At 41.2% G+C, this 20,960-nt stretch overlaps 1 protein-coding gene across 1 annotated transcript in view; it reads left to right on the plus strand.

The window, feature by feature from the left end:
• Nucleotides 1-1,359: 1,359 nt before the first annotated feature.
• cacna1g (calcium channel, voltage-dependent, T type, alpha 1G subunit) overlaps nucleotides 1,360-20,960 on the plus strand; it is a gene marked incomplete at both ends in the record, with an annotated part of 337,957 nt that continues 318,356 nt past the window's right edge. Inside the window, one exon of the mRNA XM_079261395.1 lies at nucleotides 1,360-1,700. Coding sequence (XP_079117521.1) covers nucleotides 1,360-1,700 — 341 coding nt within the window. The remainder of the gene's footprint in view (nucleotides 1,701-20,960) is intronic.

Genomic DNA, 20,960 nt, shown 5'->3' on the forward strand with positions numbered 1-20,960 from the left:
TGGTTGCGACAACAGAGGGGAGAGGAGCAGAGTTTGAGACATTCACGGCGTCAAAGCTCGTCTGTTTGGCCCCTGTTGGCGCGCAGCGACTGGATGCGCAGCAGCATCTCCATGGATCTTTAAAGAAGAACATTTGGAATATACCCTGAAATTAGAAATACAATAAAAGAAAAGCCCGTGGATGCATCAAAAAGTGTGGGATTGTTGCATTGAATGAGGAGGAAGAGCGCAGAGGAAACGATTCAGCATCAGTTCATTTTCATGCTTTTATCCTTTGTGGAAAAACAGGATTTAGAGAAGTTTGTACGGAGGACAAACTCAAAGTTATTTTCTGTTTAATCACGGGAGATGTTTCTGAAGTGTCGCTGAGGCCCCTGGAGAGGCTTTGGACACCGGGAGAGCCGGGGCCTGAGCGCAGCGCATCTGCTGAGGGCGCACCACCTGGAACCTATCCGCAACTAGACGCACCAAGCCCTCAACAAGGAGAGACTCTCCTGTTTTCTCCCCCTTTCTCCCTCTTTTTCTTCACTTTATCTCCCCCCTTTTTCGCCTCTTCTTACCAATAAGGATCCCCCCCCCCCCCCCCCCCCCCTTCTTGAAGCTCGAGCGGACTTTACAGCCCCGACAAAAACTGATCATGCGATGACTGAGTGCGCATTGAGCACATCTACTGAGACCATTCCAGGTAAGAAAACCAGCAGAGAAGATGCCTGAGTTTAAAATAGAAAATCAACCACATGCTCTTTCTTTATTTTTGGTGTTTAGAAGGTGAGAAATGCTGCTAAAGTTTGCACGAGATGAATCAGCGCCGGTCGTTAAAATCTTTTTTTTTTTTTTTTTTTTTTTGGGGGGGGGGGGGGTGCTTTGTTTCTGGGAAAGGATGCAGCCCCGCGTTTTTAAGGCTAAAAGCTCTTCTGGTTTTCCTGAGCAGAGAAAATACCGACTCAGATGTATTGAAATTAAACTAGAATTAAACTCAGAATTGCTTAATATTTATTATTTACAACTAATTTTAATGAGCATTGTTGTGATTATAGATTTTTCTAAAGAGCAACAATAAAAATAAATAAATAAATAAATAAATAAATAAATAAAAATAACAATAATAATAATAAACATGACCAGCTGTTCCAGACTTAAGATGTTGGGACGTAAATCTTTTATTCTGGCCTCTTTTCTGTAAAGTTGTTGTTTTTTTTTTTTTCAAACTTAAGTTACTGATCAGACTGAAATATTTTGTCGACTTTTGGTGCAGAGTTTGCGTCCATTTTTGCGCCTTCCTCTGTCTGTGTCTGTCCAACATTCCCCTGCTGCGTGAGCTGGATGTAACCACGCTGCATGGTCGCCTGCAGGAGCTGAATGATGGCCGAGGATGGGGGAAATCTCTCAGGGATCCCCGACGCCAGGGGCTCGGAGGGTCGCTCCTCCTTACCCAGGACCTTCATCCGGCTCAACGACCTGTCCGGGATCGGGACAGGAAGCGTGGAGCACGGCGAGCTGGTGATGGAGCCGGCGTCCCCTGCGCCTGACGGGATCTCTACAGGCGGGGATGAAGGCTCGACGCACGGCGGGGACAGCCTGCCATACCCCACGCTGGCCCCGGTGGTCTTCTTCTACCTGAAACAGACCACCCGGCCTCGGAGCTGGTGTCTCAAAATGGTCTGCAATCCATATCCTTTCCTTTTCTTTTTCTTTAATTTGTGAGATGGAAGTGCGCTCATGCGCACACGCACACACCTGTGGCAGGTAAGACGCTCGCGCGGATTTCCCAGCTGACCTCAAGGGTTCATTGAAATCTTTTCATTATTATTGTAACTTTTACAACCTTTGTTGAGTGGCAACGCTTCGTGGCTTTGATTTGATGGAAGTGTTGCATCCACTCTCACGTGGTCTGCGCGCACGCGAGTGCACGGTCCACGCGCTCCAGCTTTTACTGTTTCCAAGTCGCGCTCTCATTCCGAGCCAATTGATTATTCATAAGAAGCAGCAGGCGTGAAAATCCACTGACCTCACATGACTGTGCCTGTGTCGGAAGGGGGCTGAGTGTTAAGTCAGTGTGTTGACACACACCTGGAGTGGCTTTTTTATTGAGCGTCTTTGGGATGGAGTCTATTTAAGTCACTGAGGCTTATTGATGCTGCTGAGGTGTACTATTGATTCATAAATGTTCAGACCTGCACTGATGCGGTGCTGCAGCAAGGAGAGTGGAAAAAAGAGGCTGTATGGATTCTATCCTGTGTCTGTCAGGCAACATCTGTGTGTGTGTGTGTGTGAGTGTGTGTGTGAACAGAGTTGTGGAAATGAGAGTTTCCTAAGTTGATGCTGCTCGGCTCTGATGGTTTCAAACAGCGTTTGTTTCCCCTGTTAGCAGCTTTCTGTGCTTCTGTTCCCTCCCCTCTTGTCTTGCCTCCTCCCTCCTCCTCCTCTCCATCCACCCCTTCTGCCTCCTCTCCTGCTTCACATCCAAACACCCCTTCTTTCCTCGTTTGTCACTGTTTTAATTGAGATGTGCTCAGCGTGTCCTCCTCCTCCTCATCAAACTCCCAGAGGAGTGTTGTTCGCGATGCCGATCGCACTTGTCACTCTGTCAGCCCCCTTTTCTATCATCCTCCTCTCACCTTTATTACCCTTCTTTACTCTGGCTCCGTTTCCCAATGATCGCAGCAGATTTCCATGTCTGTAAATGTCAGATCTTTAAAGGTCTTACAAATAGAGCTTCTTTTTGTTTAGCTGCAGGGGCAGACAAGTCCCCTTGCGGCTCCACAGGGAGCAGGAGGCGATCTATGATGCTGTTATCCTTTTCGGAGCTTCTCAGACATTTGCTTTTGTGGACCCCCAACAAACACATTCTTGTCAGTAAACCTTGTAGATTGAATTAGTTGGGAACCAGAATAGTGGTTTACGAAACCACCCAAACAGAGAATTTCTGCAAAAAAATGATTTATTTGCAGTTATTCACCTGTTGGAAATCATTAGGTTTGGTACAAACGGATCTAAAGTTGCAGAAGCGATTGATTATATGGTAGGCTACGAGCTACAGTACTGTGCAAAGATTTTGATGTGAACTGAATTCTTTGAAGCGATTTTGTGTCCAAGCAGACTCTGGTAATGTTTTAAACTGGTCTACAGCTGAACTTCTCCAAGTTTTCTCAACCTTTTTGAACAATGATAATTTTAACTCTAATTTTCTGTCCAGTTCTTGTGTCCTTACAATCTCGCGGTAGATTTTTAGTGGCAGGTGTGTGGCTCCCCTGTCTCATTCCGGACGTTTGTTTGTTTTAAGAAGAATTTTCACAATATTGGGCCAAAAGTCTTGATCTATGCATTAATTTTTTTAAACATGTTTTGCTTCCATGCAGCCAAAGTTTCTAGAAATGTCCTAAAGTAATCTATGGATGTGGTTTGCCAAGTTTTCTCACTGGATGTTGGCACTTCTGTTGCTTATTCCAGTCCTTGTACCTAAGCCATGTAAATAGGAATCTATAGCTTGGTTTTGACCAATAGACCCGGCTTGGTATGGGTCACTGTTTATGGGACCTTTCTGTTGGGGCTCCAATCTTACCAATTTGACCCAAAAGGTTGGCACTTGACACACTGTTATCTTTTGATTGGTTGAACAAATCATCACTGTTATGAGGGTATATTCAAACAGCAGCATATTAATGGTACATTTTGTTGTTGTTTAAAGTCACATGTCATGAAGAAAGAAGGCAAAATGCTGGATATCCACAATTCTCTTCTTTTATTTCAGTGTTGTGTTCTTTGTTATCAGTCAAGTAAGGTGCCTTGCTTTTGTAGCTGATGTAGCTATTGCTATCAGGCTTAATCCTTCCTACAAGGTAATGGTACAGTTGGCTATGGGAATGGACCAGATCAGATCAGGGGTAACTCAACAAACTGCATCAAACCAGCCAAACCTGAGCCCAATTCCATGGCGGAAACAAGGCTCAAGTACTATCACAGGATCTTTGCTACCACCAACCTTTTGAACGGCTGGTTCAACATTACTGAAACAGTAAGCAGTAACACAGAATGGAAATGAGTCAGTATCTCAATAATAACTTTGGAAAATCTAGCAAACTGTTTCTGAAGATTTAAATACCAAGGAAAACCTGTTGAGGAGGATTTGTAGTGGTATGAAGACTGAAGCTGCTCAGACAAAGTATTATCTGTCAATCTCTGTCGCATATTTCCACATTTCTGCACATATTTCCAGTTATCCAGGCAAAGCACACAGAATAAGGTAAAGCTCAGGAGTTTTGCACTTCACTATACGAGAAGTTGGAGAAAATGTTGGGTGTCTGAATAACATTGCTGTCAGACTAATCCAAAAATCTTTTCATCTCTTGGGAAACCATCCCAATTAGCTACAACATACCAGGAATACATCAGTGGAAACTGCCACAAATCTGCACACATCTTATGAGCCGGCGAGTCAGCCAACTTCATATTGACTGTTTGCGATCATATTTCTCAGCTTTTCCTAAGTGTCTCTGCCAAAACTGTTTTACAGGTGCACAGATCCTTTTTGTTTCCAATCCAGCTGAAGGAAAAATGACCCGTAGACGACACCAACCACATCACACATGGATGGGCTTCTCTGTTACAGACCACTGAAATCGGATGGTTCTCAGCGATTGCTTCATACTTGACTGAACAAGACTTGTGCCTGTTATCAAACCAGGTTTTTTTTATAAACGGACTTTTTTGTTTGGAGGCGCATTATGGATTTTATGGTGCTGAGGGACAGAAGCTGCAATGCTATTTGAGTTCTTCAGAGTGTGCGTGTACAGGTGTCCCAACGGCCGACCATCTCTCTCTCCTAAATTGCCCTTTAATGTTTATCTCTGCCCATTTGGAAAAGGTCGCTGATTTCCTAATGCGTTGTAATGTAACTCTTATCGATCGACCTACGCGCACCTTGTCTGTGCGTGTGTTTGTGTTAACACAATGAAGCTTTTGTATTGGAGCGAGCAGATGCAGCCGAAGCCATATTTTTAACTCTTCCACACTTGATCCACGGCCCTCCTCTGCTTTTACCACCCCACGCCGTGTCTCTCTGAGCTCTCGGCTTGGAGCACTAATCCTGCAGTAGTCGTTCTCCCTCCTGCTATAAATACATGCACAGCACACCAGCAGCCGCAGCCAGCTCTGATGCACAGAGACCTCTTCCTCTGTCTGAAGCTGCAGAGCAACTAGGCAGGAAAACCCGACTGATCTCGGGGCCAGAATCTATTCTAAACAGGCGTATCCTCGGTAAGCTCTCGGCTTCAGCCGACCCGCGGCTGTTCTCAACAGTCTGAAGTAATTAGGACCCCTGGATGCTTGCGGAGGTATTTAGGGTCTAATTGAAGACCCCTAAGGTGCGCGCTCTGAGTGATGTTTTGCCCAACACGTTGCCTGTGTGAAATTGCCTTTCCTGTTTTTTTTTTTTCCTCATTTCTGTAGAATCTGTGTTTGGTAGAAAGTGAGATCTTTCATTTTTGTGTGTGCGGGCGAGGTTGTGTAAGCAGCTCTCACACACACACACACACACACACACACTTCCACAGGACTCCCGTAGGTGTCTCCTCACTGGTGGGGAACTGCATGTCGTGCCAAGTCGGAGGAGGAGGAGGGGAGTTTGGGAACTAGTCCAGTCCTCTATGCTTTGATTTAAGCGGAGGATTACACGGCCCTGAACAGGGAGGGTGGACACCTGGCCTGGCTAGGTGGACGCAGCATCACTGTGCTGATATGAAGTCTGCTTCCTGAGAAGAGTCAGACACTTTTGATTCCCAAGTGTATTTCTTTTTTTACTATCACTTAGAGTTTCTATTTTGGTCAGGAGTTTTAAATGGTTTCCATGTTGGTAAGACATTTTTATTTAGATTTTTAATGCATTTTTGGTAGAAAAGGACAGGTCTGGGCAGCACTGTGGCCTCACAGCAGGAAGGTTGCTGGTACGATCCTTAGCTGGGGTGTGGTTTGGTTGGTGGCCTTTCTTTGTGGAGGTTCCATGTTCTCCCCATGTATGCATGGGTTTTCTCCGGGTACTCCGGCTTCCTCCCACTGTCCAAAGACATGCATGTTGAGTTAATTGGTTAGTCTAAATTGCCCATGTGAATGGTTGTTGGTCTGTTTGTGTTGGCCCCGTGATGGACTGGCGACCTGTCCAGGGTGTACCCTGCCTTTTGCCCAAAGACTGCTGGGATAGGAAAGTCCATCAACCCTTCTAGCAACTCCTTTCATAGTAAAAACAGCAACTATAGTGACAAATCTATCAAGTTTAAGACTTTTGGAGAAAGGAGTACATGTTTGCTGAAAACTGCATCCAAAGTCTTGTTCCAACGTACTGCAAATGTTTTCATGGAGTTCCAACAAAAAGGCCAAATATGAAATCATTTTATACGCTTTCTTTTTTTAAATGGTGTTATAAAGTAAAAAAAAAAAACTTTACATAATGCTGGTAGAGCTGGTACTGTAATCCCACTATTTTGTCTGCTCTTGATGGCTGAAATTTAATCGCAAATTAAATACATTCTGCAGAGTTGTTACCGTTTCAGAAATAAACCCTGACATTTCCATCCTGCTTTGTCGTATATATTTGATTTTATTACAATCATTTTTCAGCTGAAATTCTTAGCAATTATTCTTTAACAGTTTAAAGGGAATATTGCTCTTAAAAATCAGCTGTTTTGTTTGGTATAAAGAAGTAAAAAATTATACAACAGTACTATTAGAATAAGTGTGAAATACACACATAATACACAGTAACATCTTTCATTGATTGATTGATTGATTAGAGCAAAGATTAAACATATGAATTGCAATTAATGTAATATTTACATGCAAACTTTCACAATGAAATCAAAAGCATTGTATTGCACACTTCAATAAAACGTACTTTATGAAGAAAAGTTAGTTTGCTAAGTGACTTGGTTTGCTAACATTTGAATAATCAACTATCAGGAGAAGAACGTTGTAGTTTTAAACATTTAGATATCTCATTTTTGTCTCAACAACATTTTTCATCTTAGCTACAACAACATACCTTATGCACCAGGCTGATTATGCAAATTAGATGATGATGTCATTTAGCAATAGCTAATTATTGTACGGAGAATTTGACAGCAATATCCCCAGCTTGAGTCTCGTTCACTACACGAATCGACTCTTAGATCTGACTTGTACATGAACCAGACATGACCATGAGGTAGACCTCCTGGCTTAGCCAGGCGGATGTAGCATCACTGGAAGGCCGATAAACTGCTGACCTCAGAGACGAGGGGGATTTTGGATCAAAAATGCTCCTGATTGGCTTTGAATTTCTGCCAGTCTCTCAGTCTCAATTTCAGCAAATCAGGTGCTCACATACGTCTCTCACAATCTGGTACGCCTTTGAAATAACTGAGGCCAAAGCAAGCACTTACTTAATCAGCAGAATATGCCCCCTACCCTCCGCCCCCTCCTCATCTTCTCTTGCTTTCCTTTCTATTAAAGCGTCTGCTTTTGAAAGCCGAAATGCTGGCTGAAGAGCCAGCGGGGGTGTGTATATGTGTGTATATATGTGCCATCTTCAGCTGCCTTCACAACCGGTGGAGGGGGGAACAAGGGAACACGAGTGGGGGAAAGTTGAAAATAATATATAAGGAGAAGCTCAGCCAGAGAGGCAGCTTGGATTTCAGAGAGGATTTTAGAAGAGGTGAGAAAGTAAGACTTGACTTGCCAAAAACTTCCCTTTCAGACTTTTTCCCTCAGCCTCTGCAGCCGGTACTCCTGTCTCAGCTCCTCGCAGGGTTGAGATGTTTCAAGCGTTGTGCTGCTTGATCTTCAGTTCAAATCTAATCACAACTTGGAGGCTACAAGCTCTGCGTGTGTGTCTACGGGTTTTCCTGTATTTTTATAAACTGAATAAATATATATGTATATTTTTTCTCTCAACTCCCCCCCCCCCCCCCCCCCCCCCCCCAGGCGGCTGACATGAACCCTGCTTATGCACTGAAAGATTGTTTGATAAAATATTCATCTTATCACCCTTGTAAGGCCTTTCTGAGGTCTTTACTCTTGGATTCATGTCTCTTGCCGAGTGATGCCACTTGCATGTATTTTGCATGCAAAGCCTCAACAACAAGGGATATATATATATATATATATATATATATATATATATATATATATATATATATATATATATATATATACACATGTGTGTGTGTGTTGACTTGCATAAAATCTAGAGCTGCATGCAGCATCATATTAAAATGTAACCAGTGTGTTTAACATGTGCCCCAGCTCAGCTTTCTAAGAGGAAGCTTTTATGTAAAGTGCAATTTGTCAAACAGATGGGTTAGCTGGCAGAGTTTATGCTTGGTGGATGTGCGGATATGATTTGCATTGCTGACTGATTGGTCAGTGACTGTAGGGCGAAAATAAATCAGCTTTGAGATGGTACAACTGAACATTATGTAAAGCAAGCAGAGATGATTCTCATAGAGCCAGTCTTATTTACCGTGATTTCCTTTTGCTCGTTTAGCAACATAAGTTTGCATACCGATAAAAAGTTTTCTTTAGCCGCTTAAAAAAATGCTGATCTCTGCCAGTTTGAGCACTAACCTGGCAGAGAATCAGCTGGAAGGTGAACATACCATTAATATCACATTCCAGAAAGCTGTAAGAGATCAAATTAGACCAATAAAGACTCGCTGCCCACTTTACCAAGTCTACCTTATTAGTAATGGGTAGAAACAACCGATTTAATTCTTTGTAGCATAGATTCAACAAGTTGTCTGAAACCTTCCTCAGAGGTTTTCTCCACGTTGACATGAAGCATCACACAGTTGCTGCACATCATGATGAGAATCTCCCATTCCACCACATCCCTAAGCTGCTCTGTTGGACTGAGATCTGGTGACTGTGGAGGCCGTTGGAGGACAGTGAACTCATCGTCATGATTAAGTAGGAACCTGGAGGTGATGTGAGCTTTGTGACATGGTGCATCATCCTGCTGGAAGTTTCCATTGGAAGATGCTGAGTTGGTACTAAGAAAGGCCAAACTCTGAGAAAGTATCCCTCACACCATTGTACCATCAACAATCTGAAGCATTGGTACAAGTCATGCTTTCATGTTATTTCCACCAAATTCTGACTCTACCATCTGAAATGGAGACTCATCAGACCAGACAACCATTTTCAACCCTTCTATTGTCCAGTTTTGGTGAGTCTGTGTGAATTGTAGCCTCAGTTCTCACATCAGACATGATCTGTTTAGCGACCATTCTCTGTAAACCATAGACGTGATTGTATGGGAAAATACCAGTAGATCAGCTGTTCCTGAAACATTCGTACCAACAACTATGTCACATTCAAAGCTGTTTAAATCCTCTTTCTTCCTCATTCAGGAGCTTTGTTTGAAATTCAACAAGCTTTTCCCCTCCACCGTCGCCCCGTGCAGGATTAGGGCCTAAATCGGATCGAAGACTTGATGCAATCCATTGGCTCCAATATTCCATTATTCTATATGAATCATCTATAAGCAAACATCTATAACAAATTGGATTAATTTGGATCATATAGTAGATTGCCATTAATTGGATTATTACTGGATACAATAAACTGGATCAAACTGGACGATATTTGTAAAAATGCCTTAAGGTGGCTTTGTTGTGCAGAGCTTTTAAGTGGAGTGTCATTTCAATGAGAATCCATCTTTAGAGCTGCAGATCCTCTTTCTTTATCCTCAGCTCTCACTCTGGGAGAAGCATGAAAAATCATTCTAAAGCTGACAGCCAAGAGGACGATGTCTGATACCTTTCTTTGAACTGACTGTTGGATTAGCCGCAGCACTACATCTCACCTTGCATTTTCCCTTTTCAGATGAAAACTAAGTGACAGAAGTAGGACTTGCATAGCTGCAGACTGGCTAATGAGAGCAGTTCAAACATTCAGCTCTGCCGCTGGTATTTATGTAGGCATGTGCATGCGGGAGCTTTTGTTTTTGTGTTTTGTTTGTGTTTTTTTTTTCTGTTGGAAAATCCTTGAAGCACTCGGAATTAAATGTTACTTGGAAAGGATTTATCATCGTTTGCCTCTTGCCTCTTGGCTTCAGCAGACAGACCCAACAGTCAGTTCATCATTCTCTATCAGCGAAATTTAAACTATGTTTCGGTGACCATACTGTGCACTCTCATTATGCTTGTCTTTAACGTCACCAGCGCCTGCTTTTTACACAATCAGCATGCGCTTATTGGCACCAAAGTTGTTTGAAATAAGTGATGGATCTTTTAGCGTAATGTGTTGAGCCCGATCCAAACAGCAGTTCTCTGGAAACTGTGATAAATCTGTTCACTGGCAAACTCCTGACACAGTAGGTGTGTGAACGTCAGTGATTCAGTCGCTGACACACTGAAAGTGCCAATTACTGAGGAACAAGAGAGGTGACAATCAGAAAAGATGGCAGGAGAGTGAGGAAAGACAGTGAAACGGACTAAGGTCCAGGTCTGAGTGCAAAAAGGTACAATTAGGCAACTCTGTGTGAGGTCTGCTCTTAACAAGGAGCTGTGTTAAAGCTTCGTTAAGTTGTTAAACGCAATGAAAACTCATTGTGGTCAGTCTGCTGCTTGGCTCCAGATTGTTAGAATGCTGTAGCTTCACTACACTGTTGCATTGTTAAAGCTGCTGCTTATTCTTTGATTTCCAGCTGGTGTTTGGTCATTTTTCTTTTTGTCTCCCAGGAGAAACTTTTCCTTGAGTCAGAGAAAGTGATAATCACATTTTGTAGGGGTAAAACGCTGCTGCCAGTGGTGTTCTCTTTGGAGAAATCTTGCAGACATCGCAACAAAGAAAAGTGCTCTGCAATGTATAGAACACGAGAGTACATAGTTTCCATTATGGATGCAGTAACTTTCTAACTGCACACCTGAAACAAAGAGAAAAGACAAACAAAAAGAAAGGCATTGATTCGATTTTCCCCATGGATTGTGCATAATCATTTGATCTCTTGTCACACTGCGAAAAGATTCTTTACAATGCAAACCGAGGAAACAGTTTTACGGCTTTACTGCAAATTTCACTATGAGTTAACCCCTTAAAGTCCTGCAACTTTTGCCTAAAACAGGCCTTTTGTGGACCAACTGTTTCACTCATGTAAGATGAGCGTTTTGGTGGCAGCATCATCTGCTAGTATGACTTTGAATGTAATTGCAAATACTTTCGCATTTGCAACTTGTCAGAAATGAGTTTTTAGTGATTCCTGATTGTAGCCTGGAACGATATTTATTATTCACATCTGAAGAATCTTCACTTCCCCATGGTGTATAACATGTATAGGTATATGGTGAATGTCCCACCCATGGCATGTCTGGTGCCAACAGACTTTTAACCTTCCCTTTATTGGCAGGGAAGTTTAAAACGGTGGTACTTGTTGAATTCACACTGCAAGTTCAGTAAAGATTAAGCCTTTAATTGGCTACTTTAAGATTTTATCCATAGACTGTATATAGAGATGATGGAGCCTCTGTGACGCCACTCATAGGTTTCTGAAGAGCTGAATTGAAGCTCGGTGGGCGGTTCCTACCGTCGCCATCTTGGCAGAGGCATGCGCGTCGTCTCACCCGGAAAATACAAATATGGGCAAAGAGGTGGAGCTGAGAGGGGAGCTGTGAGCATCATGGTGGATAATTGACATCGAGCGAACTCCGAGCTTTCTGTAGCTAAGAGCTAACCGAGCTAACCCAGAGATAACAGGAGGTAACCAGCTAACGGAGGTAAGCGGGCTAAAGCTAAGTCACGTTGTTAACCGGCTAAAAACCGTGGTTGTTTTACTTTCTTCTGACTTGAAGCGGGAGATTGGTACCTGTCAATCAAAACGACATGCCCCTAAATATGCCGAATTTCGAAATTAAATTACTTTTAAACGGGCGAGTTAGAAAAAAACCCTGTGACGTCACCGTTTACGGTACTGCAAGATTGCGGCGCTTTTGATACAAAATATAAAACTAAACTACGGTTATCTTGTATATGTTAATATTTGTCACGTTTGAAATACTATTATTGATGAGATTATGAGTGGGTCTAGTAAATAATGTTTAATTTCGTGTTAAAAAAAAATGGCTAGTCTACATCGTATGAAATCCACTAGATACATTTTAATGATGTCACGGGATCTTTTAGTGAAAAAACAGGATCTGGATACTTTGTGGAGCTCAGCTGTGGTTTTGAGACCTTCTGGTAGAACCATCAAGCATCCTTTATTTTTCTACAACTTAGTTATGTGAGTGTGTGTGAGCACATTGAGTATGTTTGTGGGCCTGGTCTGGCAGCTTCCTCTGTGTGTGTGTGTTTCAGAAGCTGAAGATCAGCTAACCTGATACACACCCGGTGAGACTGCGACCACAGTGGTTCAGGGGCAAACCGCAAACTCCACTGCAGATTGCCAGACAGCAGCAGGAAGCACTCTCACTGTCTGTCTCTCTCTCTCTCTCTCTCTCTCTCGCTCTCGCTCTGTGTGTGTGTGTGTGTGTATGTATGGTTTGTGAGAGAAGGTTTGGCTTAGTATATATATGAGCATATGTGTACCACCACATGACTCAATGAACATGTTGGCTGTTTCTCACCATTTCATGGATTCATTTATTGGTTTGTGTGCATAGTACAAGTAAAAAGTTTTATTTATATTATTTAGTTAATTTTTTATTTTTTCATGGATTCAATAATTTTGGATGTTGATCAACTTGAGTTTTTAATTCTTTGAGAGGATTTGCTTCTCTTGTGCTTTTCCACCTCTTTGATGGGGTGACATAGTTAATGGATTCCTGGGCATCTTTTACAAATAAAGACGATGAGAGGAAAGAAAGAGCAATGGAAGGGTCTGATGACAGGAGTTAGTGAAATCTAGAGGAATAATTTGAGCTTAGATAAACGTGGTGGCTTGAACAACTCATCTGCAACCCATAAAAATCCCCTCACGTCTCACCCACTCATAATGGTTTTTGCCTTCAGCAACAGTATCTCCCTTCTCATATTGTCTTTAGTTTGAAACACCCAGTCTCAAATGTGTGTTTGTCCTCAGAGAGCCAATTTGTTCCCGATTTCAATCAATTATTTGTGCATGGAGAATAATTAGTGCAGATAAACCCAGCAGTTAATAGCTGCTGCTTCAGAGAACAGCTTGTCGTGATTAAAATGAGTGAAAAACAAAGCAATCCTGTCACTGCCATCTGCAGTTAATTATCAGGTGGGGTAATTCTGTCAGATGTATTGTCCATAACAGGTTGGTTGTTTGGAAAAGTGGTGCAGAAAGGTGGACTGCTTGGTTTGTCTTGTGTTTTATTGTTTAAGTTGCTTTGATGGTTGTTAACTGGGCAGCTATTTTACAAATAATTTGTTTGGATTTATGTAAACTTGCAGTTTAATGATACTAAGAAATTGATTTTGTATGTGTGATCTATGGCTGGAAACAGGCCAGAAACTGTTTGAAACAGGCTGGAAAATGGCTGAAACTGGCTGGAAACAGGCATGAAACTGGCCAGGCTGAAAAATGGTTAGCCTTTGAGTAGGAAAGTCTTTTCAAAGTTGCTGCATCGATATAAAATTAGACAAATAATTAAAATACCCACTGGCAGGTCATTTGTGACCCAGACATAGGCCAAAGATTACAAACTGGGCCAAATATGGGTTACAATACCTGCTTTACCAGCCAGATGTTACCTGTTTTAACATGGGTTATTGCAAATGTGTGTGAGACCAGGCATGGCCTGAAGCTCAAACATAACCTAGATTTGGTCCATGTTTGACTGAAGTACAGCTGAGTTTTGGGGGCCACACTTGCCATGAGTTTACGCTGTCATTCAAAAAACCCAATCTGGGCCATAAGAAAACTGCAGACATGGGCCGTGTTTGAGCCAAAATGTTTGCTGCATGGGAATTTATTGTTACAAATGACTAAACAGATCAAGAACATTTGCATGTGGGAAGTTGAAACTGGGGCAAGTGCTTTATAGAGTTTCCTCTACTCTTGACATTTCATTCTCTCAATTGTACAGATCTAGTTAATTGAGTTGCTCTTGGCTGATTGTTTGGTTGACTGGTTTGGAGTTGGTTGAATGGTTGGGCTGATAGATGATTGCCTGGTTGGGTGTTTCTTTTAGTAGCTACTGGTAACTGGCTGATTTTACTAACTGGTTGATTGGATAGAGATTTTTCTGATGGCTGCTGGTTTCTTAACTGGTGAACTGGAACTCAATTATGTTAAATGTATGTTTTCAAGTGGTTAAGACAGCTTTCAAAATACTAATTCATTACCCTAAACTTTCATATCCATGATCTGTAGGTGATAAGAAAGACAGCTGATATTGCACATGTACTTCAAAAAACGCTAACATTTGATTAGGTATTTAGCTAAGACATTGGCTATACTGTATGTAAAGACATGTTTCATGTGAATGAATGTCTCTTTTAAATCAGTCTTATTTCCTTCTCTTTGAACTTTTTTCTTCTTTCCCAGCCCCCTCTCTGTGCCGTGAGATGGCTGTAAGTTTATGTAGGACTCAGTCCAGGATTTCCCTACCAGCTTGTTCTCATTAGGGTCTAGAAGACTTGAGCTTTGCTGCGCTGAGTGGCAACAGAAGGGAGTGAGAGTACAGTTGGAGGATGAGGAAGCTATGCACTTGGATGGAAGCAATGAAGGAAGGAAATTTAATTTATATAGCACCTTTCACGGATAAAAACCATAAAGTGTATAACAGTAGGGATAATACACATTAGAACACATACACCTAACCATAAAATCACTTTTTAAATCACAAATTAAAAAGGTTCACTTGAATAAAAATTGTTTGAACTTTTTTTTACATTAAGGATCAACACAATCTAAACATCTCAAGAAAGAAACAGCGTATTCTCCAGTTTGGTTGCCACAAAAAGTTCTAAAAGTAAGCACCATAAATTTACAAATTATTTCTAACGTAACTTGTAATCAGTAGAAAGATGCTAAAACCAGGTGATCCGTACTGTTATGTGAGAGTGACTTGAAAGCTGTGCAGCAGGAGTTTGTACACCCGGATGACTGTTTTGCTCTCCAGTTAAGGATTTAAAAGATTTAAATAAGCAACACAACTGAAAATAATCTGCAAAGGAATAATAAAACTGAAAAGATCTGACTGTACAATCAAGGAGGAGAACATACAAAAAGAAGATGGGCCCTAAAACGGAACCTTGCGGTGCCCCATGCAATAGTTGAATCTAACATAATCTGGTTCATGTGAAGACTAAAAATTCTATCCCACAGGTAGGATTAAAAACCACGTTAAAACTAAACCAGACTTCCCAACCAGATTCTGAAAGAGAAATCTAATAAAATCCAGACTGAGCATGCTCCAGAGTCTGCTGACATCACAATATCACTGGAGACCTTTAGTAACAGTTACCGTTGATTGATTTTTACAAAAACCTGAAACCAGGGACAAGAACCTAACTGTCTTTAATAGTCTGACTATGGCTTCATTGGTGGCCAAACCAATACCAATCCCTTCAACAGACTGGTTCGAAATCTCACTACCTGCTTCAGCTTTCATGTACTGTTTCTATTTTTTAATGCATTTTCTATTCTGCCCCCCCCCCCCCCCCTCTTTTTCTTTTCTTTTTTTTTTATTTTAACACATTTACACATCCATTTCTCCATCATTGGCTAAGGATAAGCACCCTCCCAAGTTATGCTTGTATTTTTCCTCAGACAGGTCAATATGTTTGGGAGCAGCTTGTCTGATAGAAGTGCCCTTTTTAGGCTGTGTTACTAAGGACTCAGGTGGCAATGACACACACCAGATCTGACCACCGGCCTTATCTCCCCTCAAACACACACACACTTACCCACACTTCTCGAGGGATAAACATGTGCAGTGCCAAATCAGCTGACTGTCATATCAGCCCACCTCACACTGCAGGTATTGTCAATAATTCACACAGAGAGAAATCCATCTTTCCTGTCACTTTCTGCCCTTTTTTGTCTCCTGGTTTTCCTCTTCCACCTCTCTCTCTCCCCCTGTATCTCTACCTCGATCGCTCTCTGTCAAGTCATCAGGACACTAATCAGGATTTTCCACAGGACTGTGGAGTCTGCTGAAGAAAAAAAAGAGAAACGAGAAAAAAAGAGATGTCTTATTATAGATAACAAACGAGGGATATAAATACCACTGGGGTTGGGAAGCTTATATAAGAGTCAAGATGTATCCATTGCTCTTTCAGTCAAATCTGTGTGCAGTATTCTGTGTTCACATGAAGATCTGTGTAACTTGTCCATAGCCCATTTCATATACAGTCATTTGCCACTTTATTGTATACACATTGCTAGTACTGTGTTGGAGCCAAATTATTCCTTCATAACTGCTTTAATCCACTGTGTCGCAAATTTAACAAGCTGCTGAAAACATCCCTCAGAGATTTTCTCCATGTTGACATGAAGCATCACACAGTTGCTGCACATGATGATAAGAATCTCCCGTTCCACCACATCCCAAATCTGCTCTGTTGGACTGAGATCTGGTGACTGTGGAGGTTGTTGGAGGACAGTGAACTCATCATCATGATGAAGAAAGCAGCTGGAGATGATGTGAGCTTTGTGACATGGTGCATCATCCTGTTGGAAGTTTCCATCAGAAGATGCTCCACTGTGCTCATAAAGGGATGGACATGGTCAGCAGCAATACTTAGGTAGGCTGTGTTGGTTAAACCATGTCATGTTGGTGTTAATTGGCTTAGGGTCTGCCAAAAAAACCATCCGCTACACATCATAACACCTGCAGCCTGCACTGTTGATCCAAGGCAGGATGGATCCATGGTTTCATGTTAATTATACCTGACCCTTACACCTGACCCAGAGTTTGACCCTACCATCTGAATGTGGAGCAAATGGAGACTCGTCAGACCAGGCATCTATTTATCCATCTCCTTTTGTCCTGTTCTGGTGAGTCTGTGTGAATTGCAGCCTCAGTTTCCTGTTCTTAGCTGACAGGAGTGGCACCTGGTGTGGTCTTCTGCTGTTGTACACCTTCTGCTACAAGGTTGGAAATGTTGTATGTGCAGAAATGCTGTTCTGCATAGCTTGATAAGAAGCAATAGTTTTTTGTTTTTTTTTACTTCCTGTTCATGTTACCATTCCAAGATTTATATTAACGTGAAAATACAACACACTGCAAAATCACAGTGTTATAACAGTGGATTATATATATTTTTTTATCTACCTATTCTGTAGAATGCATCTGCAAAACCTGCTTTGTCCCAGTAAACACAGATGCAGCTAATAAACTTCACCAGCCATGTCTGCACTGAGGCTTGACCACCCAGAGGGACCTGCATATGTACAGTGCAAGCTCTGTCACAAATTTCCCTGTGGCGTTTGTAATTAAGAAGCTGTAACAGAGGGCAGGAGGAACCAGCCTTAATGGTGCTGTATTGATTAGAATATGTGGTGTGTCAGCATACATAAATTGTCCATCAGTGCAACTGACTGTCCCTCTAAACTCCTCTTATAAATAGTCACTATCCACTAATAGAATTGCTACTAACTAGGTTTGTTGTGCTTACTTCAAACGTTTGGCATTATGTATGTTGTTCCTGAAGGTTTTACTTTTTTTTATTGAATAGCCTAACATTCAGAATGTTTTATATATATAAATATATATAATATAATCCATTTTAGACAGTAGGGGTTTAAAAAGAAAAAGTTTAAGTAAAATTTAGATGAACACACAGTTCTTAAAATGTATTTCAATGTCATGTTATTAGATGTTAAGTCTTTCAATCTTCTTGTCATAAGAATGTTTGTAGTCCCGGGCTACAAACATGCAGTGGATAAATATGTCCAGTACTGACTTTATTATTTGTGGTCCCTCTGCTACTTAACTTGCAGGGAGGTAGGGGAGGGAGGGGAGGTAGGGGAGGTAGCCAGCTAGCTGGTGAGTCTGCTGTTGTCATTGCAGAGTAAGGTTAGCTACAGCTGCTGTGTACAAAGTCAACAGCCACTTTATTTCTTCCTATAACATATAAGGAATGAAAATTTAATATATGGATCACAACCTGATTTAATTGGAGGACATGTGTCTTTATAGCTTTTTCCATGATATGTACTTAGATATGTACTTAATAGAATGTTATCTTCAAGAAAAGCTAGCTAAAAAGATGGTTACCAACCTGTCTGAAGATAAAATCTAACTGTCTAGGTGCCAAGAATAAAAACTGCAAAATGTGAAGTTCACTTTTCACAGATAATCATATTTTTATGGACCTTAAGTTGATATGATTGTAGGGAATATGCCTTTGGGGCTCTGATGGTCCACCATCTTGGTTTTTTGTCTTTCTTCATTTGGAGCTTTTTTTTTTTTTTTTTTTTTTGCTCAGTGGTGGATGTGCTACATCTACTATACGAATAAAAGCTGACTATTGAAAGCCAATGTCTCTCTCTGGGCAGTCATTGCTCCCCCACATGGTAACTATGTCCATTCAAGGTTATTTTTGAATCTTTGTACAAAATTTTGCACATCATGTCACCCAACTATTAATGGCACTTCACTACTGACATCCCACATTTCCACACCCAACTTTAGCTTATTTTGTCACATATATAATAAGGTTAGTTTGGCATAAATACCGTCAGTGTGTGTTATTGCTGTGAGCAAAGTTGAACAAATGGGGGCCCATCCGGGAGACTTTAATAGAACAACTTTAGGCTTTTTGTTGCTGAATGTTAGTGGTATGGATTTTGCTGGTAGGCTACATCAGTGTTTCTCAAATCCGGTCCTCAGGCCCCCCTGCCCTGTCTGTTTTAGACATGATCCTTGTCCAAAGCACCTGAGTCAGATTATTGAACTTCCTCACGAAGTTCTTTGCAGCCTGTTAACGAGTTTTTTATTTTATTCAGGTGTGTTAAAGTAGGGTTGCCTCAAAAACATGCAAGGCAGGGGGCTTGAGGACCAGAAATGAGAAACACTGGACTATGTCAACCTTTTGTTTAGAGCACTAGTTCTCTGTTGGTTTCTGTTGCTTGCGTTTTGTAAAAAACTCTACCTTAGTTTAAACTTTTTTTTTTTTATCTTTTCTTTTTATCAATTGCGGTCTAGAGTGGCTTAAGGTCACCCTTAATGATTTTACAACTGTAGATTATGTGAATTTCCTGTATTTGGTTAGGAACTGAATGGGGATGTGTGTAGGAGTGTGTTTCCTTAGTGTCCTTACCTTTGTCAAACTGTAATTGCTCCGCTTCACTTCAGTGCCCTTTCACTGTGATATGTTTTGCGCAGCCTGTGGCACTGACATAACAATAAACTCTTACACACACATACGCACATGTAATTCACACAAACGCACTATCACACTCTCCCTTGGCCCAAATCACTGTGACATTTACAGTTTTGCAGCCATTAGAGCTTAATGTCCCAGGGGGTGCCTGTGCGATGACTGCTCTAGAATCAGATCACAGCTTTTTCCGAGAGCGCTGAGCCTCTGTATCCTTTTAAGCACTACACCTGCGCTGGGATCAGCTAAGGAGTGAATGGGATCAAATCTCGTGAACCTGAAGATTACCAGATTTATAGGGTTAGAAGGTCATGTGAAACAGGTGTAATCTGTTAGACTGGCTTATAGAAAACAGATAGATTTTCTAAAAAAGCTGTACTTGAGTGAAAAAATTTTAATTTGACTATTGCAAAAATTAAGATAAGGTCGCATAACAAATTTTTGGATGTCAAAAAAAAAATACTGTTAGTGGTGTTGGACTGATTTAGTCTGTTTATATAATAAAACCATTCTAAGAAAAGGAGGTTGACAGGGAAAAAATGGCTTCACTTATCTAGGTGGTCTAGTTTTAGGGTAAAGGGACTGGGTATGCTGTCTCAGTTTTATTAGGACAGGTAAGTGGAACACAAGCATCATTATTGAAGATGCCGCTACACTATGCTAATTTTCAATCAGTTTAATTCAGGTAGATGAGTGCTGATGACTTGGCTCGTCTGCATCATTGTTGCCTTCTCTAGTTATTGGCTGTCCTAAAAGTCGGTAGACATTGCTAAACAAAGTCCTCACATGAATTGAATAATCAGCCATGTGCATGTAACAGCAACAGATGCAATATTTGATACAGTTTTTGAGAGATTCAGTGTCACTTCATGGTGGACACTTTGCTCAAAACCCTCTTGTACATCCTATGATATTGGTCTTCTGCCCACTGGTGGATACCAGAAAAGACTATACTACGATAATTTTGACTCATCGTGTGGTAATAACTTGTAAAATTACCAAAAAAATTTTTTTTAAATTTGTATTGAGATTATGGGACCAAGTAAAGACTTCAGTTCAAATATATTTTGGACTTTTCTGGTTAGCATTGCAGCCTCACAGCAAGAAATGGGCTTTCTGTGTAGAGTTGGTATGTTTGTGTGCGTGTGTTCTCTCTGAGTACTCTTGCTTCCACTCACCATCCAATGACATCCATGTTAAGTTAATTGATTATTCTAAATTCTTCCTAGGAATGACTGTGAGTGTGAATGGTTGTCCCTCTGTGTTGGTCCTGTGATGGACTGGTGACCTGTTCAGGGTGTCCCCCGCCTCTGGCTTGATGATTGCTGGGATAAGCTCCAGCTTCCAAACAACCCTCATTTGGATTAAACAGTTTTGATAAATAATGAATGGCTTTTTCTCCCCAGCTTTACTCAGGTTGGGCTTTCAAGAGTTAAATACTCTCAAAATTCTAATCTTTATCCGAGTTTGGGACCGGAAAAAGTGACCTAAGAGCATCACAGGTGGAATTACTTAAAGCTTTCCTTTTTTTCCTGTTTTTTTCTATTTTTAAAGTATTTGCAGATTCTAATTTATCCATAAACTTGAGTTCATAATCAACAATTTTCTCATTTACTGTATTTCTTTATTACTAACCACTTCCTAGCTACAGCCTTTTCATTCTTGACATGAAAATGAAACATTTTCTTTTAAAA

Source organism: Telmatherina bonti (genome assembly GCF_933228915.1).
Source record: "Telmatherina bonti genome assembly, chromosome: 21".
Classification (NCBI taxonomy): domain Eukaryota; kingdom Metazoa; phylum Chordata; class Actinopteri; order Atheriniformes; family Telmatherinidae; genus Telmatherina; species Telmatherina bonti.